Source organism: Hoplias malabaricus, chromosome 8 (assembly GCF_029633855.1).
Source record: "Hoplias malabaricus isolate fHopMal1 chromosome 8, fHopMal1.hap1, whole genome shotgun sequence".
Classification (NCBI taxonomy): Eukaryota; Metazoa; Chordata; class Actinopteri; order Characiformes; family Erythrinidae; genus Hoplias; species Hoplias malabaricus.
Window position 1 is genome coordinate 40267946 of NC_089807.1, and position 26930 is coordinate 40294875.

At 41.3% G+C, this 26930-nt stretch overlaps 1 protein-coding gene across 1 annotated transcript; it reads right to left on the minus strand.

The window, feature by feature from the left end:
* Positions 1-4350: 4350 nt before the first annotated feature.
* LOC136705071 (uncharacterized) lies at positions 4351-26930 on the minus strand. The gene is made up of 12 exons (XM_066678289.1): positions 26742-26930; positions 26333-26605; positions 16766-16859; positions 15906-16028; positions 15489-15675; positions 13945-13955; positions 13195-13347; positions 12480-12569; positions 12133-12398; positions 9992-10288; positions 5334-5567; positions 4351-4506 (listed from the first exon to the last, which is right to left on the minus strand). Exons 1-12 carry the CDS (start codon positions 26928-26930, stop codon positions 4351-4353), a joined length of 2073 nt encoding a protein of 690 aa, XP_066534386.1.

Genomic DNA, 26930 nt, shown 5'->3' on the forward strand with positions numbered 1-26930 from the left:
GTATAACAGCAAGCCACGTGCCTGCTTCACCATGACAAACACTACTGTATCCTCCACACAGACCTCGATGCCCACGTAGACTCAGTATATATTAAATACTCAATTTAAACATTAAATCCCTGAATCCCTGCCCAGGAGATTAATTGGGCGAAACTTAGAAAACAAAAATGCTTTTTCTTTTTCTGTCTGCGCAGAGCATCCTAAAGACTCTGTTACTACATTTGTAACTTTGGCCAAACACCCCTTATGCTGAGGTCTAATTGAAAAAACATGAAGCTCAAAAGTGGTTGCTCATGAATCTACTAAAAGCTAAATTCTATCCTTGCTACTGTCATCTTTATTCTAAGCATGACAACATAAAAATCAGTTTGTGTTAATAACAAAAATTGTTCACTTATTTATTCTGGTGTTCGTCCAGGCACTCCATCCCCATCCAGCTCCTCCACCCCCAAGGCCTCCTCTCAGCCAGAAGGCTCTATTGCTTGCGGGCTTTGTCTTTGGTCTCTGTGTCTGTTGGGACAGTCCCTTATGAAGTGATCATGGCTTCCACAGACGAAACACCCTGTGCTTCTGCCAACGTTGCCATGGCCTCTTCCAAATACTCGACCCCTGCCTCGACCTCCGTGCCGTCCCTCACCTCTTTGATCGTGGTCTGTTGCCTGCTTCCACAATGCCAGCTGTGCAGCGTTCAGGAGTTTTTTTTGCATGCACTGCATACTTTTCCACCTCTTTCAGTTTCCATGTCCACATCTAAACAGTTGGTTTCGACACAGGCACATAGATCTGGGCGTAATCCGCACACAAAGTGATATTTCAGCTGGCTTTCCCAGGCTGATATGTCCACAGTCTCCCAATCCTCCGTTGGTGGTCCGCCGCCTCCATGTTTCCTTGTCACCTCCAGAAGGCTGGAAAGCAACGACCGCGCTGATTTGTCTGGCTGTTGTTTGCACTCCGCAATTCTTCGTGGGTCGTGTTGGAGCGGATACCTCCCTTTGATGTGTCTGCACAATGCATCAAATTTGGTGAGATACGCCTGACCCAACTCTGTCCTGTTGGGTTTAATGTCCACTCCAGTCATGAGATCTCCTTGCACTCTCATCCAGTCAACTCCCGTACGGCCAGCACTCTTCCCAGCTCATGCAGGCTTGGACGGAAAGTCTCACAGAACTGTTTTAAGCATTTGCAGAATTCCTCTCCTCCATCAGCGACATCGGGGAGAGAACTGGCCACCTCTTTGATCTCAGCAAAAGTCCATGGTCTGAACACCTGTCCAATGGTATCACCCATCGGAACTTCAAGCATCGGCATGCTAAACTGGTTCATAGCCTCAACTAGTCCGGGAATCTCGTCTCCTTTGTCGTTGTCCCTGAAGCGGAGTTTCATGCTTAGTGGCGCAGTCTCCTTTTTTCTGGCTTTGGGCTTTACGCTTGGCTCTGTGATGCTCTCAAGCGTGTCTGGAGAGGGAGGGCCTGGGAACAGTGGCTCTGCTTCCTCATCAGTCTCGTCCTCCTTCGCCCTTATCTCTCGCACTGCCTGGATGGGAGGCTCCCTTGAGTCTGCAGCTGTTGTTGAGCGCTTGGTTGTGTCACGGCGGGTGGAGGGAGTGCAGGTGAATGCGGAAGAGGAGGAGGTGCTGAGGCCTGCGCTGGCGATGTGGATTTACGTCCAGGTCCCAGTTGATCTTCGGATATAGGCCGTACTCAGGAGGGTGTGGAGGGGCCAGAACAGGCACGGGCGTACATGGAAGAACAGCACAATCGTTAGATATTAGTGAATCAGCAAAAACATTTGGTTTAACTTCTCTCTTCCTTGCATTTCTGTTCTTTTTCTGAATTCTTTTATCTGTTTCTCCCTTCAACATTTGTAGCGCCTGCTGGTCCGCTACAAATGGCTCTGGCAGTTTTTTGCAACACCCACTAAGCTGAATATTCTGTCTGAGTATTTCAGTCTCCTGTTCTTTGTGTTATTTCATCTGTCAACCGTTTCAACTGATCTGGACTGAAACATTCTCCCTCAGGAAACCCCAGTTTAACCCATTCTCCCATCTGCCTCACACTGCTTGGGCCTTACTCCTTCAGCATGTATCTGTATTGTGATGCAGCCTTATTAATTTTATCTTTTTCCTTAGCCTGGTTCTGTGCCGTTTTACTGTAACAACACCTCAATTGTATTTTAAAATAAATCCCAAGTTAATTGAATTAAATAATCAAGATTGAAAGAAAAAACCTTTATATGTATATATATATATTATTTTTTTTTTTATTACACCAACCCCAGGTTGATAAAACTCTTTTTTTTCTGTTTCTCTCATAGAAACTGCTCTTGTTTCTCCCATAGAAACAAACCTGACACCACCTGTATGTTCCTCTCTAGCGGACTCTTTCTAAAGGCACCTTACTCAATAGAATGTCCTGCCCTAGGAGCTCGTCCGCTCTGGAAACATAAAATCATCAACATCTTACCTTATCACGGTTCAATTGGTGTTCCCTCCTGGTGTCCCATGCCAAGTTCAATATCAGCGATGCCGGTGGACCCGAAACGGAGCCACCTCCCCACTCTGGAGGCTTCTGGTGGATGGCTGGATTTGCTCTTTCAATCCGCCTTTTTTCCCCGCTCGGAAGACACCAGACACACGAGATATCACGAATGAGCCCCCAAATTGTTATGGCAAATCTAAAATTAATCTCACTCTTTTTAGTATCACCAGGAAGGAAGATCGACGCTCAAAGAATTCTGCTCAAAGAAGAGAGGAATGAGACACGGAGTCAAAGATTCTCTCTTATCTCTCATTTATTGAACAAAAACATACAGTGTATATATATGACCCAGGTCACGTACTCCATCATGCGTTATTACATCAACCCAAACATTCCCTTATTGGTGGATCCTAGTTTATTACTGTCAGAAAAAAGAGAAAGTTGCAGGTGAGGGTGTTCAGTTTGTTGACTCCCTTCTTCCACTCTATTTAGTCTCCCCTACTTCTTCAGAATTGCTCTTTCAGCACTTTCCCACGGTCTACGCTATCTCCTGGGTCACAGTAACACAATACAATGTCCCTTCAGCTCAAAAGCTCACTAAGACCTACATAATGTAATAAGAACAGAATCAAGATGAATTAATATAAATAACATGTTATTATTAACCATTACTCATTAGTGTTAATCTGCATTTTTCCATCACACACGTGTTCCTTCATAGTTTTAATGTCTTCCATATTCGTGTACAATGAATTATAAAATAACAAACATAAACCATTGAATGAGATGTCCTCCAAACTTTACATTACAAAAAGAGTGATCTATTTCACACATTTATTTCTTTTAATGTTGATGATTACGCCTTACAGCCAGTAAAAACCCAAAAGTCAGGAAATTTGAATAATCAACACAAAAAAAAAAAAAAAACAAAACTGCAAAGGTTTCCTAAACCTTTAAAGGCACCCTTATAGACTTTGGCACCCTAATGTGGTATCCAAGCATAATAATGGAAAGTTAAGTTAAAGGAAAAATTGTGGTGCACAAGCAAAAGGTATAACTGCAGCCTTGAAAGGATGGTCAAGAAACTTGTTTTCTTTTAATTCCAATCCCGGCCTTTACTCCTTTTTCCAACCCTTTTATTTACACAGGTGTTCTGCTGCAAACTTCAGATTTCCTTGATTCTTTATTTTAAATGATCTTTTTTTATGAATCAATGAAATGTACATTTAATAAAAAAAAAACCTGACATGCATCATACAGTAGTGGACTTAGCATTATATCCTTGTGATCGTTGGCCAGATTGAAAGGTGAATTGAAGATTAGAAATTGAGTTTTTTTTCCACCAGTATTCTTGAGGAAATTGATGACATGATGGAAATATGCATCTCTTTAAAACCTGCTTCCAGAAATGTATGGTTTTATAAGAACATCAAAAGTTAATGAAAATTAATTACCATGCTTTATTATTTTGCTTAGTTCTGGTAATCCCTTAATTCCCCTCTTATTCTGTTAGTACAAGCATATGATGTAACTGGACTGAAAAAGGTATTTTAATTATGGAAGCGCTAACTTGAGTATTTGTGAATATTTCATTATAGATTTCAATTAAAGAGTGATTAAATGCATTATTGTGACATAGATTACTTAAATTGTGTCATACCCATGTGAGGAGTTTGTCTCTAAACTTAGTTATTTCTGCTATTATGCCTTATTTATTTATTTATTTATTTATAACCACATAGGGTTTTTGAAAGCAGTTACTATTACACTTCAGTAATCGCACTTAGACCTGGAATGGGCATAAGGACAGAATAACTCAGAGGTCTATTGAGTCTAAAACTACTGATGGTAGGAATTTAGGTTTTTCCTACAACTACATGAACTGATACAACAAGATGATACCAACGTTTAACCAAAAGAAATTTGGCAAAACCAGATGGTGTTCTGCACCATTACCAACTTCTGAAGCATCCAAAGATTTGAAGCAGAGACCAACATTGCCCTCTGCGTCCACCATCACCAGCTCCACCTGAGGGAAGCAGCAGGATGCCCTGTAGAAGGCCATAGTAATGTTCACCCCTTGGTCCAGTACATAGGTGGTGTTGAGGGAGCCGACTCCTTGGCGTATGGTCACACTCTGGATGCCCAAACTGCTATTGTCGCTCATGTTCACCAAGAGCTCCCAGGAAGAGAGGCTGCAGTTTCCTAAGTAGTTAGCCTTAATGCTAACTACCTCACAAACTGGAGGAGTAGTGTCCGTTACCTTAAAACAATGGAAAGACAAGATTACTACACAACATTAGGCTGCTAGCCTCCAGAAATACGCTGCTATTGAGGTGTACAGATTTTGTGTAAAAATTGTAATAAAAAATTCAAACTTCCACTTGTCATTTTACAATAATTATTGTGTATTATATATGTATTGATTGCTAACATCAAAATCACCCTCTAAGCATATTTACATTATCAAAAATACAGTGGGATAATGTTTGAATCTTGGATTCAAATTATATATTACACATTCAAAAGAAAAAAGTTTTAAAATGAAGTGTACACCTAACACATAGATGAAACATATTTATATAGTTAGGTGGTGCTGTCAACTCGACTTAGGTTAGATTAATAGAGATGTATCACTAAATTCTTTTTTGATAGAGTTTTAAATTTGCAACAGCTTGGACCTGTGGCTGGACTGCTTGCCTAACCGCACTTGACCGCTAGAGGGAGACACAGCTCCTCTTAAGTAACCAATGGAGTAATTACCAGATGTTCTGCACCATTACTGTCTGTTGAAGCATTCAAAGATTTAAAGCAGAGACCAACATTGCCCTCTGCGTCCACCATCACCAGCTCCACCTGAGGGAAGCAGCAGGATGCCCTGTAGAAGGCCATAGTAATGTTCACCCCTTGGTCCAGTACAGAGCTGGTATTGAGAGAGCCGACTCCTTGGCGTATGGTAACACTTTGAATGCCCAAATCGTTTTTGTCGCTCATGTTCACCAAGAGCTCCCAGGACGAGAGGCTGCAGTTTCCTGTGCAGTTAGCATTAATGCTAACTACCTCACAAACTGGAGGAGTAATGTCCGTTACCTTAAAACATTGGAAAGACAAGGTTACTGCACAACATTAGGCTGCTAGCCTCCAGAAATACACTGCTCCTGTCAGTTTAGAAACAAAGTCGTGACTCATCTTTTTAACCAGCAAAGTTTTAAACATGAAATGCCTTCTGTAATTAGACATTGTGGCACAAAATGCAGAAATTCTCTTTGGGGAGGAGTTCTGGGTGGCTTATGAATGCGTATGTATGTAATGCTGGACCCCCCCCCCCCCCTCCCCAGTTGGTTAAATGAATATGAGAAAAGGCTGGAGACGGGGTGGAGGTGGGAGCAATTTTTTTAAAACAGGAGGCTCAGTGGGTTTGATAATGGCCGAACACGACTCCGAATATGGGGATCACCATCCCCATATCCCCCGCGGAGGAGCAAGCTGACGTAGTGAAGCAGTTGAATCTAGATTCGTCTCCTGAACTAAATGAAATGAGTTTGTCTGACGCGGAAATGACAAATATATAGGGCTGAGAGGAGGAGATTGGGCGTGGTCCTACTCCCAAAATTATGTTATTACATAACTTCAATTTGCTAGTACGGACCACACCCGTAGAGGCTGAAACAGGGAGGTGAACTCAGAAGTCTTTGGGGAGGAGTTCAGGGCGGCTTATGAATGCGTATAAAGCCGGACCCCCAAATATTTTTAAAGGAATGCTGGTCATTAAATGCGGCAGCAGTAAAGGGGAAATGATTGACAAATGCGATAGAGTCAGAGTTGGTCTTAAGATGGCCAAGATCATCGTGTCAGCAGAAATCAGATTGATCAACTACTAATAGAATTTTTAAGTATTACCAACTAAATGTCATTAAGCTACAGTGTAACAATAATAGTGACATTAATCTGGGGCCAGCATGATAGTGCATCAGACTGGATGCATTGGACAGAGTGTTGCTAAGTCCAGTGTAATTGATGGTGGTTGGGTAATGGTGAGGGATCTGAGGTTGGCAACAATAGGTGGAAAGTGGATTGATTGGTAGCAGCCTTAAAGTCAAGTATTACAGAGGGGCAGTATTAATAAAGCGAGATGTCCTTCATTGGCAGGTGTGCCCTAGTGGTGCCTTTCCAATGGCTTAGAGGGAATTGAGAATGGAAGGGAGATCTAGAGGGATGACAGATGAGGCCAAATAAGAAGCCCAAAATAAGTCAGCGCAAGAGGAATGACAAGATAGAGGGAAGGCAGTTTGTCACGTGGGAGAAAACTCTGAAAGAGACAAAATCCAAAGGTGCTGAGGAGCTCAAGTAAGAGGGCAAGGTATAAAGTTGACTCAAAGATAGCAAAAATGCCTAGATGGTGATGAAAAACCGGTGCCAGAGAAGAGGCAGCATGTAAGAAGGTGAATTGAATTTGAGGTGGCGTCAAGTGCCTGAGTGCTGGTCCAAGGTAACACCTGAGGAGAGAGCATAAGCTGGAACTTAGGGGCTCAGAGCATCATGGTTGTGAAGGTAAGAGGACAGGTTAAAGGCCCACAGTGCCTGGAGGAATCAATGCGAACGGTACCATAGGAGGCAGGGTGAGGTGCAGTTGCGAGGAGAAGCTTAGCTACAAGCAGAGAGGCAGAATGTAAGTGTCCACAGCAGTTTCTGAGGAGAGAGTGCAAGCTGTGAAGTTGGAGGCGGGCAGTGCAGCTATGGGGTTGGGATGAAGGTCCGTGGCATGAGAGAGGAGGGCTGTAAAGGAAGAGGCAGGATGAAGCGAAACCGCAAGGGGAAGGGGATTAGGATGAAGGTCTACATTAGGATAGAGTTTGCGCTGTAAAGGAAGAGGCAGGGTGTGGCACAGCCAACAAGGAGAGAGTATTAGGACATGGCCTGTAACAGCACACGAGGAGATGATGAGCTGGAAAGTCAGAGACTGGAAGTAATGCAGCAGCAATAAGTGGGGGGTGAAGGTCCACAGAAGCACCTGAAAACGGAGCAGAAGCTAGAAGCTGTAGAGTGTGAGCAGCAAGGCAGCACAGAGGAGGGTATGGTACGATAGTCCACAGCAGCATCTGAAAAGAGTACAAACTGGAAGCCGGAGGGTGGGAGGAGCACAGCAGCAAAGGAGTCAGGATTAGGGGCCATAGCAGCACCTGGACAGCAGGCCCCCAACAGCAACCAGTAGAGGGGGTGCGAGCTGGAAAGTATGATGCATAGAGCAGCAGCTGCTGTGGGTAGAGGGTGGCATGAAGAAACTGTGTCAAGTGCCCAGAGCGCTGGACAGGAGACAGACCTATAGAGGGGTGCGGGCTAGGAGGTCTGAGGCATGTAGCTGCGGCTGCAATGGGGGAAGAGGTGGGATGATTAAGGGAGGGGTGGGATGATGCGTAGAGACAGATATAGAGGAACAGAAAGGGAGGGGTGGGATGATAAAGGGAGGGGTTGGGATGATGTGTAGAGAGGATAAGAGAGAACGAAACGAGCAAGGAGGGCTGTGTCTAAATGGGTGCAATGCTGTCAATCAAGGCAGTATTCAGAGGGAAGGAGGAGGCGATTTGGAATGAAGGCTTAAACATGTTGCCAGCTATCTTTTCTAACATTTCAAATAGGACCATCTTGGCAAGCAGTGTAGGTTAACTAGTGCCCTGGTGATGCGCATGGATATTGCAGATTCCAAGCTATTATCCAAGGCAGCTCAGGTAATTTTATTATTATCAAAACAGCCCTCTAAGGCACCGACCTGTGAGACAGCAAAGACTATAAGACATTGAGGCTAATGTCTCCAGCTTAGACACAACCAGGAAGGGTATCAGGAAGACAAAGAAAGCTCCAGCAGGTGGCGTTGAGTCTGGGGAAAGAGGAGGTTGTGACGTCATCGCATTGCTATGCAGGGGCTCCGTACACCGGCAGACAGGTTTCTCTCTTTAGCTGAGTGAGCAAAGGTAACGCCATTGTCTCAGAGCACTTCACTGGAACGCCAAGGCTTTTCTGCCAGAGAGGAGGAAATGGGAGTCTCAAGGCACTGTAGAGCTCATAGCTGTGGAGCAGCAGCAATACCGACGGTCGATTCGTGTTCCCCAAACACGATGCAGTCCACTAGCATCGTAGCCGGAGATGAAGGTAAGAGGAGGCTCAAAGCCTTGCGTCAGCGTCTGAGGCAGATGCGGGGGGTCGCTCAGGAGGCCGGTTGCAGTGGGAGTAGAAGTAGGAGAGCAGAGCAGCGATCCGGAGTGGATAAGACTGCAGAGCATAGAACAGTCGAAGCGGTTGCAGGCATGACAACGGCCGTACGTAACGTCAGATACCGGGCAGTCCCATAGCAAGTTTTTTAAAACAGGAAGCTCGGTGGGTTTGATAATGGCTGAACACGGCTCTGAATATGGGGATCAGCAGGAATGACCCAGCCCGGAGGAGCAAGCTGACGTAGTGAAGCAGTCGAATTGAGATTCGTCTCCTGAACTAAATGAAGCGAGTTTGTCTGATGCGGAGATGTCGTGAATTTGCGGGTTATATATAGGGCTGAGAGGAGGAGTTTGGGCGTGGTCCTACTCCCAAAATGATGTTATTACATAACTTCATTAAAAATAAATTGTAATTTTGTTATATATATATATTTTTTTTTTAATTTTATTTATGTGTATACCTAATGCATAGGTGAAACATATATTTAGGTGCTGTCAACTTGACTTAGAATAGATTTATAGAGAGGTATCATTAAATTATTTTTGGTAGAGTTTTAAGGCTTGTGTGGCATCTGTGGCTGGACTGCTTGATAAACTGCACTTGGCCTCTAGAGGGTGACACACAGCCCCTCTTCAGTAACCAAGGGAGTGATCTGAATCACCTGTTCTTTCACAAATTTAAGTTTTCTGTGTATTCAGTGTTGCGTCTTCTGCTCTTTTTCATAGGGCTATCACAAGGCTCAGCCGGTAATCTGGTAAGCCCCTCGAGTTTTCTTCAGGGTCTTTCTGTCCTCATGAGCTTTTCTAGGTCCAGACCTTGTCTCTAGAAGCCTGTCTCCTTGAGACTTTTCTGGGTACTTGAGTTTCTTTTGTAGTACCAGACCCCTTGTTTTTAAGTCATTACTTCTTGTGGCCAAAAGCAGCAACGTTGTAGTAAAGGGTGTTAAAATAGCAGTGGTGGGCATCACTTTTGATAGCTAAAATCAGTGAATGGAATACAGCAACTGTGCTGGTTAGATGCATGTGCAAAAGTGGATTGAAAAAGCCTGGGGGCACTTTTTGGGATGGGACTCCGGACTCAGTTACCTCAAGATAGCTTTGATAAATGTAGAAAATATATTTCTGACACAAACCGTGGACCTAATCAACCCCAATTAAGTAATCTGGATAAGGGTGTTTTATTACTAAAGGATTTTAGAAAACATCAAGTAAAATAAAACAGTGCTCAGTTACATCAAGTCATCTCAAACCAGCAATTTTTTCACTGTAAGTGGCCAAACAAGGACTGCAAATGCAGTCAGTTACCGGTGCAGAAACAGCGAGCCTCAAAACTGCGTAGTTTACATCTTTCCCTTCTGGGGCTGCAGCTTCAATCGTCAAAGTGACTGAACTTCCTGAGGGGGTGTTTCCAGGGACAGGCAGATTTATTGTACCATGTGCACTGCCCTGATCTTCAAGAGTCAGAGATTCAGGAACGTTGATCACTGTGAAACTGCGGTCATTGCTGACACTGATACTGAAATTTCCTCCAGAACCTGTTGTTGACACTGTGAAGGGTAGAGTGAGTGTTTTTCCTGGCTCCAGTGATTCTGGAGCTTGAGTCTAAGAGCAAATAGCACAAAAGGGAATTGTTAATCACATGAATTAGATGAATGTACAGGGTGGGCCATTTATATGGATACACCTTAATAAAATGGGAATGGCTGGTGATATTAACTTCCTGTTTGTGGTACATTAGTATATGGGAGGGGGAAAACTTTTCAAGATGGGTGTTGACCATGGCGGCCATTTTGAATCAACCATTTTGGATCCAACTTTTGTTTTTTCAATGGGAAGAGGATCATGTGACACATCAAACTTATTGGAAATTTCACAAAAAAAACAATGGTGTGTTTTGGTTTTTTCATGAGTTATTTACAATTTTCTCTTTGTTTACAGCCATTGACATGTCGCAGAGGTTAACACGTGAGGAGCGTATAGAAATTTTGTTGATGTCTGGTGAATGCAGACCACCCATCTCCTATGCTACAGTTAGCAAACTGCGTGCCAAGATTCATGAAACTGGTTCAGTGTTGGATTTGCCAAAATGTGGATGCATGAAAACTGTCTCTAATGAAGAAACATCAGTGGCTGTCCTAGCTTCATTCAGCAAGAGCCCACAGCGTAGCACTCGCCGCATGTCAATGGATAGTGGCATCAGTCGAACATCCCTTCGGCGGATAATAGTTACTCACAAATGCCACCCTTACAAACTCCAGCTGCTGCAGCATCTCACCGAAGATGACCCAGATTGGTGCACTGAATTTGCAGAATGGGCAAAACAAAAATTGGAACAGGATCCTCAATTTTGTTCAGTGACGAGGCAAACAATTATGTGAATGATGAAGTTAACAAACAAAACCATCGCTATTGGTCTGACACTAACCCACATTGGATAGATCCCTCCAAGACTGTTGATGATGTGGTATTTGGGTTACAAAGAAAGTGGGGCCATTTTTCATCAATTGAAACCTCAAGGCCACTGGATATGCGAAATTGCTACATGATGATGTGTTTTCCTCTTTATGCACTGAAGCTGGCACGTTCCCTGAGTTTTTCCAGCAAGATGGTACTGTGATCCTGTGAAGATAAGAGATGTGCAGCACCTGAAACTACAGATACTGGAAGAATGTGCTAGCATTTCTCCTGCAGTTTTGCTATCAGTGTGTGAAGAGTGGGAGAAGAGGGTTGCATTGACAATCCAACACAATGGGCAGCACTTTAAACACATTTTATATGGTCAGAAACTTGTAAATAACTCATGAAAGAATAAAGTTATATTTAAACCAAGCACACCATTGTTTTTCTTGTGAAATTCCCAATAAGTTTGATGTGTCACAGGACCCTCTTCCCATTGAAAAAACAAAAGTTGGATCCAAAATGGCCAACTTCAAAATGGCTGCCATGGTCACCACCCATCTTGAAAAGTTTCGCCCTGCCATATAGTAATGTGCCACAAACAGGAAGTTAATACCAACCATTCCTATTTTATTAAGGTGTATCCATATAAATGGCCCACCCTGCATAGTTTAATAAGAGCTGTGTTATATGTGTTTTCATATGATGCATGTTTCCTAGACCCAAAATTAAGGTGTCTATATTGGTATCGAAATTTGAATGAGACCAAACCCTTCTGAAAGGTTTTTAATTGGGCACTGTTTGATTAGAATTAAACTTTACACTTGATATGTTTAACACAGTTGGGTCAAGAATTTTTTTAATGTTCTTTGGGTTCAAGAAAAATTTGTGAACTTTATGTTTATTTATTTATTGCCATTTTTATACTGCATTTGTCATTAAAACCAATAAATAAAGCACGTTTATTAATAGTCAAAATAATTTCTCACATAATTGTGGTAGCCCTAAACTAGGCAAGATAAAATTTTCAATGAAACCTGAAAACTCACAGTAACTTTTATACTCGATGCTTGCAGCTGAATTGAGGACTGTCTCTGAAAGAGGCCATTTGAAGCTTTAGATGTATTCATTCCAGTAACACGAACGAAAAACTCTCCTGCTGGGACACTTTCGAAGGTTGCTAGGAACAAAGCGAAAGCCACCTCCTTCAGAGTCCCAATATAGGCGTTGGAATTTGATGCCCCAATCAGGGCTACCTCTGTAGGCCTCACAGTGTCTCCGCCAACTATTGAAACTATAAGTGTGAGATTGCTGTCTGAACAGATGAGAAAAGATAGGGTTAATGCAATGGGGAGGGATTTACTTTTTAATCAGTTATGACTGGAGATTCACTCACCGGCTGCAGGTCTGCTGTTCAACACTGCATAGCTTTCATAAGTATCAGAAATTTCTACAAAGTCGAACAGGAAATCAAGTGGGCTTTTACCTGGACAGTGAAAAATAAAACAACGTAAGCACAGTGACATTCAAGACCAACTCAATCTTTGACCGCTGTACATATATTAAATATAATATATATATATATATATATATATATATATATATATATATATACACGTGAAGTTATGTAATAACATAATTTTGGGAGTAGGACCACGCCCGAACTCCTCCTCTCAGCCCTATATATACCCTGCAAATTCACCTCATTTCCGCGTCAGACAAACTCGCCTCATTTAGTTCAGGAGACGGATCTCGACTCGACTTCTTCATGACGTCAGCTCGCTCCTCCGCGCTGGGTCATTCCTGCTGATCCCTATATTCGGAGTCGTGTTCGGCCTTTATCAAGCCCACTGAGCCTCCTGTTTTAAACTTGCTCCCGCCTCCAACCCTTTCCACCCTTTTCTCAAATTCATTTATCCAACGGGGGGGTCTGGCTTCATACGCATTCATAAGCCGCCCTGAACTCTTCCCCAAAATACTTCTGAGTTCGCCTCCCTGTTTCAGCCTCTACGGGCATGGTCCGTACTAGCAAAATGTATGTGTGTGTGTGTGTGTGTAAACTCAATGCCAACAAATATGGAGTTTATTATCAAAAGGTGTATTCATCTTACCAAAAGCTTTGATGGTGTAGGGCTCTTCTGAATCCACACTGATGAGCCACACTCCTGCTAGATCAGAAATATTTGGACGCACTGTCTGGAAGTTACCAACCATCTGAATGATCCCCACAGCTCCATTTGTTTGATTACTGCTCTGTGAGACTCCTACATATAGCAAATATGGTTATAGGAAATAATTGTAGTGAACTCAGGACATCTCTAAATTAAATCTCTTTCAAGTTAATCAGACGGTCAAAATTAAAAGCTCTTGTTTATTTTGCTCAGAAAACAGACCTTTTGTCAGGTCACTCGCCTGCTTTCCCTAAAAATCAAGAGTGATCAAAGCCTAGGGGAGACATTCCCCCAACCCTTGAATAGAACTTTAATCATTATTCATGAACACAGAGCTTCCCCCTTCACACCTTGAGATAATCTCGTAATCTGGGAGCCAGGACGCCTGCAGGCCACCATACCCACCTATGGCCTAAAAGGAAAATAATTTTTTGATTATATGAATATGGAACTGATATTACAACCTAACACTGAGACTTAATGTGACAATTAAATTGACACTAAATATGATCCTTCTTACAGTTGTTGAGTCCCTGTTGCACCCCACCCAGATTTTAAGATTGAATGTGTTGTTTTCTTCTTTTGTGTTTAATGGCGATGCTCTGTCATAAAATTTCCCATAGAAAAAATGGATCCAACAACTAAATGCATTTAACTTACATTTGTTATCTTTTTATAATATTAACGAACCATTCAGTAATCTAAAACAGGAGAATCTCATTCAGAAACCACATGGATTGAGAAGTCCTCTCTGCTTAGTTAACTATACATGGAAACCCCTCTTTATTTAATATATTATTCTGTACTTGGGTTAAAACTGATTTGTTTTAAAACTGATGGACTGTGGAATAGTCCAACAGGAAAAATGTTGTCACGCCCTCGTCCTGTCATGTCATGTCTGTTTTCCCAGCCATGTGCTCTCTTAGCACATGGCTCTGTATGTTATTGTCCATGTCTCCGCCCTAGTCCCGCCATTGTTCCTCCTCCTCGTCCATGTCTCATTTGTTAACCCTCGTTATCCGTTTCAGGTGTGTCTTGTCTGTTGATATATTTAAGTCCCCTTGTGTCGCTTCCTGGTATCGGTCATTTGTTTTGTGTGGTTCCCATTCCAAGTCGTGTTGTTTCGTGTTGTTCTACTTTCTAGTCAGTTGTTCCTTGTTTTGGTTGCCTCATTTCATGTTGTTATTTCGAGTCCTTTCATTTATCCAGTCATTGTGTTTGCTCTCAAGTTCGTTTGTGTTAGTTTTGTTATATTCCTTCATTAATAAAATCACTGTGTTTTAGCGTTTGGGTCCACCTCCGTCCGTCCACCATCCGTGAATCGTGACACATGTTTTATCCCAATATCTTTCTCTTAAGAGAATTAATTATGTTATTAATTAATTAATTTTGGAGTTCAGTTCGAGTGGTGTTTGAATCAAGTTCCGGCACAGAAAATCAGCTAAGCAACGAATCGACTTCAGGATCCACCAGTGATCAATGAACGATTCACACGGCTCCACAAAGAAAAGCCTCAGAAAAAGAACAGACTCCATTTTAAGTTTTGAGCCTTCCGAAGAAAGATAGAATTTTTGATAATTATTTTTGTTTTATTATACTTCATTGATTTGGTTTATTTATTGCTCGACAAAAGCTTCCACACTAGAACTGATCAATGGCTTGTAAACTTGATTTGGTGAAGCAAGTGGACATGTCTGAAATTAGTTTATAGATCAGAAGTTATAGGATTCACGCAGGAACTAGCACTTCACTGAGCTACCGAATCAACCGTCCTCGCTGAAGGAGCACCAAAGAACCAGCCAGCACAGATTGAGAACTGCCAGCATCCCCAAAAGGCTCGAGGACCCCAACAACCAGGAGTTGCTGCTCTTTAGAGTCCCGCAAATAAGTCTGGAGAGACAGCACCTCAGGTTCCCTGACTATGGAGCTGATTGATATTCCAGGACCTCTCTCTCAGATTGGAACTTCATCTGGAGCAATTAATTGTGAAAAACCTCATTCTTTGGTAGGCTCTCACTAACAACACTAACAAGTTAGATTTGAACTTCAAGGATGTTGCTCAAGTCTTCTAAAAAACGAATGGGATCCAGTTAAATGTATTTTTTTCTCTTTGTTAATGTATGTAGTGCCTTTCAAATGACACTTTTTTTTAGCTGCTTGCCATCTCAGGTTGTAAACGTTCCAATCTTAATTAAAGAAAATAAATAAATACAGAGTAAGTGCTCCTTGCTTACCTCAAAAATTCAGAATCTCCGATCGCTGCCCTAATGTCCTCCAGTAGCTCTGTGCTTGCAGCGGTAGCTATCCCTGCAGCCTGATTGTGTAGATTACCATGTTCTGAGGTTATATCGTCCTTATTGATGCCACCTTTGGGATCTGTACGTTTTGTCCGATCAAAAAACCCACCATGGCTGCATTTTCCTTGGATTGAAATGACATAATAAAAATACAACAAATTATTTTCAAATTATCTTTTTTAAGTTTAAAGTTTTAAGGTCAAATACCTTTCTGTAGAAACTCTTGATGTCAGTTGTTTGTGAAGTGTTGGGTATTAAAAGATGTGTTTAATGTAAAAATAGTAACTTTCATGGAAATGTTTTGCTAATGTTTTGGTGGGAAGATGTCTTTTTGCTCTTTTTAATATACAGTACCTTTTGGTTTGCTGGAGCTGAATAAGTTAAAGTATCCTGAGGTGAGTTTCTTCTCTGTGATAATATACCCCAATATGTTGTTTGAGCAGTCATTTCCAACACAACTCCTGCATGTTTCTGAATCTAGTTTAGAAAGATAATTATATTTTCAGTAAACATCAGACTGGTAAAGATACATGACAGCACAGCAATTATTCATTATCTGTAATCGCTTATGTTTTTGGACTGTGGGAGGAAACCCACACAGACACAGGGAGAACAACAGACAGTCACCCAGAGCAGGAATCGAACCCACAACCCACAGGCCCCTGGAGCTGTGTGACTGTGACACTACCTGCTGCGCCACTGTGCCACCCCATGCTCTTTTTCAGTTAACTGTGGCCAGTACGCCCATAACTTTGGCAAGAATGGACCAGATCTCTTTCATGGCTTGTGGGCCAAATGAGCATTTTGACAATATGAGCCACTTTGGCATTTTTGCTTCAATTATTGTGGTGCCAATATGTGGTCCACATCTGCAACGGTCCGGGTGATTTTATAATCCAAGGCTTCATTACAGTCTGGAAAACTGATCCATAGTATAATGACAACACACAATATATTTAATCATCTTTTAAAAACAGTATACAGTATCCATCTTGCCACAAACCATAAAACCAGATAGAATGGTACACTCAAATCAACTTTTAAAACCAGTATAAAGTATCCTACTTGCTCCAAACCATAAACCCAGATAGAATGGACTGCAAGACAGAGGGTAATACAGACATAAAAAGCTAATTTATTTTTACTTTTTAAACATAACCCTCATTCCATCATCTGAGATTTCTGCAGAGTTTAACACAGAAACAGACTTTTACCAGCAATGTTCTCAATTTTGGTGTTTGGTTTGATCAGGTTTGAATAAGGTCTCGTGTTTCCCAGTTCAATCCAGTTACTGTGGCTGTAGAAATCCTGTGAGAGACATGCCAGTGTCAGAAATCATCTTTAAGTATAACAATGCTAACATTTGAAAATGAGAACTCTGAGTATGCCTGTTGCCCAGCTTGAAGTGACTACTACAGAGGAGGAATGGGATAGGATCTGCAGCTCCAAACCCAGAACATTGGCTAGAACTTGGAGGGAATTTTGCTGAAATTAGTAAATTTTGAGGTACATACCTCTAATTAAAAAACAAGAAGCAGGAATGGATGTATGTGCAGGATAATAATATGCAATGAATACAACAAGACACAAAGAAAGGCAAGACACAAGATAGAAATGCAAATACAAAATGGCCCGCTACAAAGCATGAAACACTAAAGTAACTATTCTGAGTGAGAACAGTAACTAAACTCAGTAATACAACAATAAAAGGAAACAATAAAAAGGACTAAGGACAGAGAAAGAGAGCAAAAAAGCTAAAATAAAAACATACAGAGCTAGGAGAGATCAAGAATGCCAAACAGATCATTAGGGAGCTAAACACTGAGCAAAGGGGCTAAACACAGAACATGGAGGCACACAAACTAGAGAATAACAAACATATGGAGGGTTTTTGTGACAATATTATTTAATTAAAACATTAAGTAATTAAAAGGAGAATTCTTTAAATATAAATGTTGAAATAGAAGCTTAAATAATTGTATATGATTTATTCAACACTAGATTATTACCCACAATGCACCGTAAATCCAGCGAACAATCGATGTACACCATTTACGAACTAATATCCCACAATGCAGAGCGGTTTAATAATATAAAGGCTGTGTCTTGAATTATCCACTTGTTCACTGATCACTGTATAGGCTGTAATATGTAGAACATTATAGGGAAGCAGTGAGCGACAAAAAAAGGGGAATTCAGACAATTCTGGAAACAAATCATCTTGACCTTTTGTCACGAGACACAAGAGAAATGTAGTTTGGCAATATTTTTATTAATGTTTTCTGTAATCATTTAAAAAATATAAAATTTTGCATCTACTTTTTTTTTTACATGTGTAACAGGCAGGACCTGTAGCGTTGCACCAGAAGGAAAACCTTGGGGGAATTTTCCCTCCTGTGGGGGGGCTCTGGGTGTGCTGTGTTTTTTTTTTTTGGTGCCTGGGCCTGCAAGGTGGAGGCAGATGTCGGATGACGTGTGTTAATTTGTGGAGGAGGTGCCTATATGTACTGTCCTGCGCAGTAGTGTTCGTTTGGCATGGTGGATGCTTGCAGCGAACTTTTACTGCTGGTTGGGGTCGTGATATTGTAGGTATGTGTTGTGCATTTTAGATGCTGAACAGATACATGTCAGTGCATTTTAGATGCTGAACAGTGTTTTATTGTACTACAGGTTGAGTAGCCCTTGAGAGCCATAAATGTGCAGGGTGTGTTGGAAATCACTACGTGTGCATGCTATTACGGGGTGCAACAAATATACTGCAGTCAGCTGATTACACTGGGAAGGACGTGTGAGTTTTAACATTTTGTTTTTTTGGAATATTAGCTAGTGAATAGAGAGAGCTAGAAATACGAATGTTCACTTTAGTTAATTTGTAACTGCAGAACTGTTTTGGAAAACGAATAATTATTTCTGCTCTCTTTAGTGAACTGTGTAAGAATGTTTTAATTTAAGTAGCAGTACATATAAGTAAGACATTGAGTTTAGGATGACTCTATGCTACTAGAATTGGAACGTGTATACGAGACCCAGTTAAAAGACTGTTGTACCAGATGGAAGCTCATAACCAGTGGAGGATTGCCTAGTCGTGGTTACTGAAGTAGTACCGTCACTGTGGGACACCGGTTCAATGGTGACCACCGTTACTGAAGGGTTTTTCCAGGCACATTTTAAGTCCAGAGTGCAGGACCAACTTCAGTCGTGTAGTCGGCTGCGGCTTAAAGCAGCAAATGGGTTGGACATTCCATATTGTGGTTATGTAGAATTAGATATAGACGTTTTGGGAAGGGTTTTGCCTCGTATGGGAATTTTGGTAGTGAAGGATCCAGAGGATGCACTTTCTCAGCAGAAAAAAGATGGAAGTATCTGGTATTTTGGGGATGAATGTTTTGGGGAGTTGTTACAAGGAATTGTTTAATTTGCATGGGGATCAATTATTTTGGTCTCTTGTAGTTCAGACTGCTCCAAAAGGCTGGAGAGCAGCCCTTTCCGAGTGCCAGTTATTAGAATGGATAGCTGGTTCTGGACACCTGGGGCCAGTAGTGGTACCCCGAGGCCCAGTGGTGCGTATTTCAGCTGGTACGTTAACACTTGTCCCTGCTGTCTGTCGACAGGACATGGTTTCTTGTGTACAGGCTGTTTTATTAGAACCTTCAGATTCAGGAGAGGGCTTTCCTTCCGGGTTGTTGGTGCCTACTGCATTTCTGCCTATTCGAAAGGGTAAGGTTTGGTCCTTGTGGTTAATGTTGGTCAGGAGGATCGGTGGCTGAAGCCCAATGTTATACTTGGGGAGGCCTGTATGGCTAGCGTAAACCCAGTAAATCAGCCAGTTTGTTTTTCTGAACAAGGTGATCAACAGGGCCCTATAGCATACATACAATCTGTAGAGTTAAGTCAGTCATCAGAAGTGGGTTTAGTGACCGTTTCCTGGCCTAACTTGAGTGCAGAGGAGGACCTAGAAGCAAGGTCCATGTTAGGTAGGTATGCTGCCATATTTAGTCGGGATGGGGGAGACTTGGGGTGTACTACCTTGGTGGAGCATGAGATCCCCTTATTAGATAGTGTCCCAGTTCGGCAGCATTATCGCCGCCTTCCTCCTTCGCAATATAATTTGGTGAAAGCTCATAAACAGAAACTGGTGGAACAGGGTATAGTGGTACCAGGTTGCAGCCCCTACTCTTCCCCTATTGTTGTGGTTCAAAAGACTGACGGGACCATACACCTTTGTGTAGATTATCGTCAGCTTAACGCTAAAACCCAAAAAGATGCATTTCCCTTCCCAAGAATTGAGGAATCTTTGGACGCACTGACTGGAGTAAAATTGTTTTCAACATTGGATCTTGCTAGTGGTTATAACCAGGTTCCTGTGGCAGAGAAGGACCAGGCCAAGAATACATTTTGTACCCCGTTTGGGTTATTTGAGTTTAAACATATGCCGTTTGGCCTGTGTAACGCTCCTGGAACTTTTCAGAGGCTAATGGAGCGTATTTTTGGGGACCAGCGGTTCCAGTCCCTTCTTTTGTATTTGGATGATGTTTTGATGTTTTCTTCTTTTTTTTGTAGAGCATATACAGCGTTTAAGGTTGGTCTTTCAACAACTGCAGCAAAATGGTATCAAACTAAAATTGAGCAAGTGTCGTTTTTTTCAAACACAAGTTAAATATTTGGGGCATGTTGTCTCTGCTGGAGGAGTGTCCACTGACCCTGAGAAGATTGCTATATTTGTATTTGCAGAGTGGAAGGTACCATCTACCCTTACGCAGCTACGTTCATTCTTGGGTTTTGCCTCTTATTATAGGCGTTTTGTGGAGGAGTTTGCTAAGAGTGCAGCACCGTTGCATCGTATAGTTGCTAAGTTACAACCAAAGAAGAATAGACAACTGCGCTATGGTGGGTCCCTGCAGGATTATAGGTATGAAAACTGTGCGCAGGCTTTTCAAGACTTGAAGTCAAAACTCATTACTGCTCCAGTTTTGGGGCATGCAGATCTCTCTAAGCCATTTGTCCTTGAAGTAGATGCTAGTTCCTTGGGGTTAGGTGCTGTGTTGTCACAAGAACATGAGGAAGGGAGGAAGCCAATTGCTTATGCCAGTTGTGGGTTGAGACCTACTGAAAGGAATATGACCAACTATAGTGCTATGAAATTAAAGTTGTTAACTCTAAAGTGGGCAATAACAGAGAAACTTAGGCAATATCTCTTGGGAAAGTTTTTTGTAGTTTATACAGATAACAATCCATTGTGTTATTTACAGACTGCTAAGTTGGGGGCAGTAGAGCAGCGTTGGGTTTCTCAGCTTGCCTTGTTTGATTTTAAAGTACTATATCGTTCTGGTACTGTAAATAGGAATGCTGACGCTTTGTCACGGTTGCTGCTTCCATCCAAATCTGTTAGCTTGGCAGAAGTGGCTCCTGGCATTACAGTTCCTACTGAGATCAAAGCTCGAGGTTAGGTAACTCTACAGAGGCGGTGAATGCCGTTCCAGCTCGTAGTAAAGCAGACTTGTCCATCCTCCAATCGTAGGATCCAACATTGAAGAGTTTTTTGTCGTGTTGGAGGCATGGGCAAGCTCCCTCTAGGGTGGAGCGGGCCCAGTTGAGTGGAGAAGTTTTGGAGTTTTTACGCCAATGGAGATGTATTAGAGAGCAGGAGGGAATCTTGTATCGTGTATCCTCTGTCCCAGTTGAGTTTACAGAATGATTACAGCTTTTATTGCCAGCAGTTTTGCAAGAGGAGATGCTTGGAGCACTCCATGATGACCATGGTCATCAAGGGGTGGAGCGAACTTTAAGTTTAATACAGGCAAGATGTTACTGGCCCTTTATGCGTCAAGATATAGAAAAGTGGTGTAATGAGTGTCAGCGGTGTCTTGCTGCAAAGACAGTACGACCTTTGAGCCACTGAGGGTGCGTACTTTTCTGGGTAGTTTGTCAGCCTCCCAACGATTAGAAATATTGGCAATTGACTTTACGGTGCTTGAGAAATTGAGTGATGGGAGAGAAAACATACTAATTGTCACTGACGTGTTTTCAAAATTTGCTCAGGCCTACCCAACATGGGATCAAAAGGCTAGTACGGTAGTTAAGATCCTGGTTGAAAAGTAGTTCTACACTTATGGGGTTCCAAAGAGGATCCACTCAGACCAGGGTAGGAATTTTGAGAGTAAACTGTTGAAACGCCTTTGTCTGCTTTATGAAATTAAGAAGAGTCAGACTAGTCCATATCATCCAGCAGGAAATGGTGAGTGCGAATGTTTTAATCGCACCTTGTATGAACTCCTTAGGACTTTGCCCCTGAAAAGAAGAGGTGATCAGCATTTGTCCACGGTTTTGTTCGCCTATAATACCACAATTCATCAGTCCAAGAAATATTCACCATATGAGCTGATGTTTGGGCGAAAGCCCCACCTCCCACCTGATGCACTCTTGGGGGCTGAGATGGAACCACTTGTTATGAGAGGGGAAAATGATTGGGTGCAAGAACATCAGGAAAGTTTGGTTAGGATGTATGCTCATGCAGAGAAGCATATGAGGACAGCTGTAGCATATCGGGAACAATCAAACCACTACCCATCCTTTCAGGAGGGACACAGGCATATCACCGTAATCAAGGGTGCCATAAGATTCAGGAAGAGTGGGGCTCTGAGGTATATGAGGTGGTGCAATGCTTGGATGAGGAGGGTACATTATATAAGATAAGACGGTGTAGTGACCCTGGGGTGGAATTAAATATTCACCGGTCTGAGTTGCAACCTCTCCCTGTTGGTGTGCGCATTGTAGGTCCATCTTTAGTTGACCAACCTGTGCGGTCAGTTCCACAAGAACTAGATGTAGACCCAGGAGGAGCAGGGTGTAGAGGAGGAACTGGAAACTATTGTCTAGTCATGGTTACTGAAGCGTGTGCAGGTCTGTTACTAAGATACATACAGGTAAAGATCTGTGTATGAGTGCAGAAATATGTATGGAAGTATGTTTACCAATTCTATTCCTAGATGGCATCATGAAGGGATGGATTGGGGTAGATTGTTATTGTTTATTTTTTTGTGTTGCAGGTCACTGTGTGGCTGTACCAGCCACTGTTTTCCTTTCTCGAATCTTTTTTTTTTTAATTTTTTTGTGTAGTTTTTTTTTTTTATTCTGGGTTATTTGACTTACTAAAAGCTTAGCGTCTCCCTTGCCATTGGAACAGTTACTTCTTGTCTTTTAGGAGTATTTATAGATCTATTGTGTTTTAACAGTATACTGCTAGAAAGTTGATTAGTGGGCGGTATTGGGCAAAATATTCACTAGGGGTTTTTTTCTTTTCCATTCTTGTATTTTCCTTATTGGGTATTAATTTGTTGTTTTATTACTTTAATCATTGTGGCAGTATTTGAGCGGAACCGTGGTAATTAGTGTGGAGTGGGTTTTTTTGTTTGCTTTGTTGGGTTTTATATATATATATATATATATGTGTGTGTGTGTGTGCGTGTATTTGTATGGGGTGATTATCTTTTTTTATTATTATCGATGCTATCTGCTAACAAGCTTCTTAGTTTAATAAAGTGTATAAATCTTGCTTCTACTTCTGTGCTGTCTCCCCTCATTCAGTGAGGCTCTTTCAGGGATGGTGGGAAATTAGAATTTTGAGCCATTGTGATGCCATCTAGGTTAAAGTGTTGGGATTGTTACTGTAGCCCTTGATAGAAGTTGAAGTTGGTGAGCACCCGATGCAACACATGTAATAAAAATGTAATAAATAAAAACAATTTTTGTGTCTTATTTTGGCACTTTGGCACACCATTTATTCAATAATCTTCATGCACACACTTTTGAATTCAGTATTAATCACAATTTCTGTCATACTTGCAGTCCTGTTGGTTTTTCAGCCCTAAGATGGATACATATATGTGCTATGACAAGGACTAGGGTATTAGAGGCCATTATGGGAGGCGGTCTAGGGCAAAATACTATGGGAGGCCGTCTAGGGCAAAGAGAAGATGCCCTCAGCTGTGTAGCACAGGGTACAATCTTTTATGACTAATTCCTGTGCTCTGTGTCTTTTCAGAGATGAACAAACATTTGTTCTTATTATTTTTTATTAGTCTTTTCATATTTGATCAGCCATTGCGTATTTCTGGTAACAGTGAGGATATCCGTAATTTTTTGCGTGATGTCCTGCGTTGTGTGGAATCCATACAAGATGACCTGCTACACAGACACTACACTGAACTGGAGCACCACACAAGAACCATTCAGTCCATCATACGTGCAGTAGGGCGCAGAGAAGGACCTGTGGTGAGAGAATGCACGACTCTTTTGGAGTCTTTATATCAGTGTCTAATTCTCATTTTACAACAATCTCCGGGCCAAAGATATCAAGGCAACAATATTCTCATAATTCCTCCAACAACTTCCAGTGGCACGTCCGGTCGCCCACGGTATGATTTAACAGCAGACCAGATTATCCACTGCCTAAATCTGGGATTTAATTGGCAAAGAATCGCTTCCATTTTTGGAATTGATCGACAAGTGTGCAAGTGTTTCAGTGTGTGGTGTGCAAGTGTTTCCGTGTAGCGTGCGCAAGTGTTTCAGTGTGTAGTGTGCAAATGTTTCAATGTAGTATGCGCAAGTGTTTCAGTGTAGTGTGCGCAAGTGTTTCAATGTAGTGTACAAGTGTTTCAATGTAGTGTGCGCAAGTGTTTCAGTGTGTAGTGTGCAAGTGTTTCAATGTAGTGTGCGCAAGTGTTTCAGTGTATTTGCCCTAGACGGCCTCCCATAATTTTGCCCTAGGCGGTCTCTCATACTAGTGATCTGAGGCGAGCTGTCTTAGTTTGTTGGCGAATTCAAACAGTAAGCTGTAACATACTGCTGTGGCTACAAGGCTATTCTATTATTCAGAGAGACTTACAAAAGGCTTGTGATTACCTCAGAATACCCACCTCTGAATATTAGCTTTATAGTTACCAAATTCGAATAAAAATACACTGCCTGTTTTTTATCAAGTCCAAATGTAACTAGAATTGTGTAACTAAAATATTTTTGATTAAATTATTAGAAAACTCTACAACCTGAATGCATATTTATTACTTGTTTTACAGTAAGCAACAATTATTGACTAATGTTTTATACACAAATTTAATCTCATAGTACAATCTATATAGTGATCAGTGAACTAGTGGATCATTTCAGACACAGCCTTAGATTCTGTGACATCATTGATGGACAAGGGTAGGAAAAAATGGAAATAAATTAATACAAAAAAAGATTAATACATAAAGGAAAAAATGATAAAAATAAACAAGAATATAAATCAATTAAAACATTAAATATAAATACAGAAATAATATAAATAAATGTGAAAATTAATAAAAATAGTAAATAACACATAAATGAATATATTGAGTAAAAAATAAATGCCCAAAATTAAAAACAAAATGTATAAATATACAAGTTATAGATTAAATGTAAATATAATTTATACATTTCTCATTTTCCCCATATTTTTCTTTCTGTGAGGAACTCGCCGAAGGGACTGACGGAGGCGGATGCACTCGCTAAAACACAGTACTTTACTTACGAAAAGTAACCTAACAAAGAGACTTTAACAGCAAGACAACAAAACAGGGAGCTAAGCAGGCTAAACTGGACATGGGGAGCTAAACAGGGCAAATGGGACAGACAGACTAAAGAGATAACCAGACTACAAAACAAAACAACGACAGAGGAAATGAAACGACAACATGAAACAACGACTTGGAAAACAATGATCAAGAAAAAGCAGAGACAGACAGACAGACAGACTTGAGAACGTGACAGAGGTAACAGGGACTGAAACAGTGAAAATGACCGACAATTGGGAGAGACACAAGGGAACTTAAATACAAGACACAGACAAGATACACCTAGAACAGATAATGAGAGGGCAGGGTAACAAATGAGACACAGACGAGGAGGCGGAACAAAGGCGGGACTAGGGCAACAACAAACAGAGCCATGTGCTCTCTCAGCACATGGAACAGACAGTGGGAAAAACAGACGTGACAGGACGAGGGCGTGACACTTTCTTTAATCCCACATTTGTTTGTTTATTTACTTTTCATTTTGGCAGGTTTGGTCCTCCTTTACTGGTTTACTTTCAGTTTCCATTTGAATCAATCTGAATTAAACACTCGCTTTCTCCAGACAGAGAAAAAAATTTGTTGAAAAATGCAACTCTCTTTATTTCTACTACTATTATTTATTTATACTTTTGTATAAAGTTTCCCATCAAATAATACTGGATTAGATCACAAAATATAAATTGAAAAGATTAAATAATTTTTCATTTTGTGTATTCTAAATAAACAAGTATTTTTTTCATCATAACATTTTTAAAATATTATTTTAATAATAACAATTGTTACAGTTAAAAGCAGCTGAGTAAATTGCCAGTGTACCAAAACAGGTTTTATTAGCTGGGTTATTGTCCATATTGGCCCTGGACTTAATGCTCAAAAACTGGCCCTGCTTTAACTGAGTTTTACCAGTCATGGATCCTAAAGCTGAGAATAGCACAAAAAATTAATCAGTCTGATGCTACTAATTAATTTTTGTCACAGTTATATGCCATGCAATACATTATCAACAAGCAGATATCCTAGACTAACACTTTCTGCAAAGATATATACAAAAATGTGTGGAGGAGGATTCACAGTTGAATCCCTTAATATAAGGCTGGGATATTAAGGGGTTCAATTGTGAATCCACTCACACATTTTTAACAGTAAAGACTTATCTTCATTTTGTAAAATAGCCTGCTGCCGTACCTGTACAGTGTGCAGGATCTCACCAAGCTTTTCTCGGGCAGTTTCATAATTCTGCTGTTTAACACTGGTCTTCACAATGCTTGTTCCACTGGTGATGAAATCCCGTCCATTCAAAAAGCTCTCATCATCAAAGTGATATTTAGCTTTAAAGACATAATAAATGTCCACCCAGGCGTTCCTGTTTCTGATTTTGCTGATGGTCCTTTTAAAACCTTTGGCTGAATCAGCTGAAGAGCAAGCTGCCACCAGTGACTCTTCAGTCAGTGTTTTTGGCTGCAGTGAAGAAAACTATTTGTTTATTAAGCTATTTCTCAAAAAAGCACATTCTATAATCAAATACCATACAATAACAATAAAGATACCATCCAAAACCAATAGAAAAGCTATGATTTGGTTTCTTCTTACTCACCTCTACAAAATCATTTCCCTGTTGTAGAGCTTGTTCTTTGCAGGCCTGCAGAGTTGCATTCAAAATTGCAGAGCGAGTTTTTTCTCCATGAGTCACAGAACTCGATAAGAAAATTTTAAAAGCCACTGTCTGGCGTTGTATGAGGACCATGAGAATGAAACAGAGAGATGTTCTGGTCAGTAGACCCAT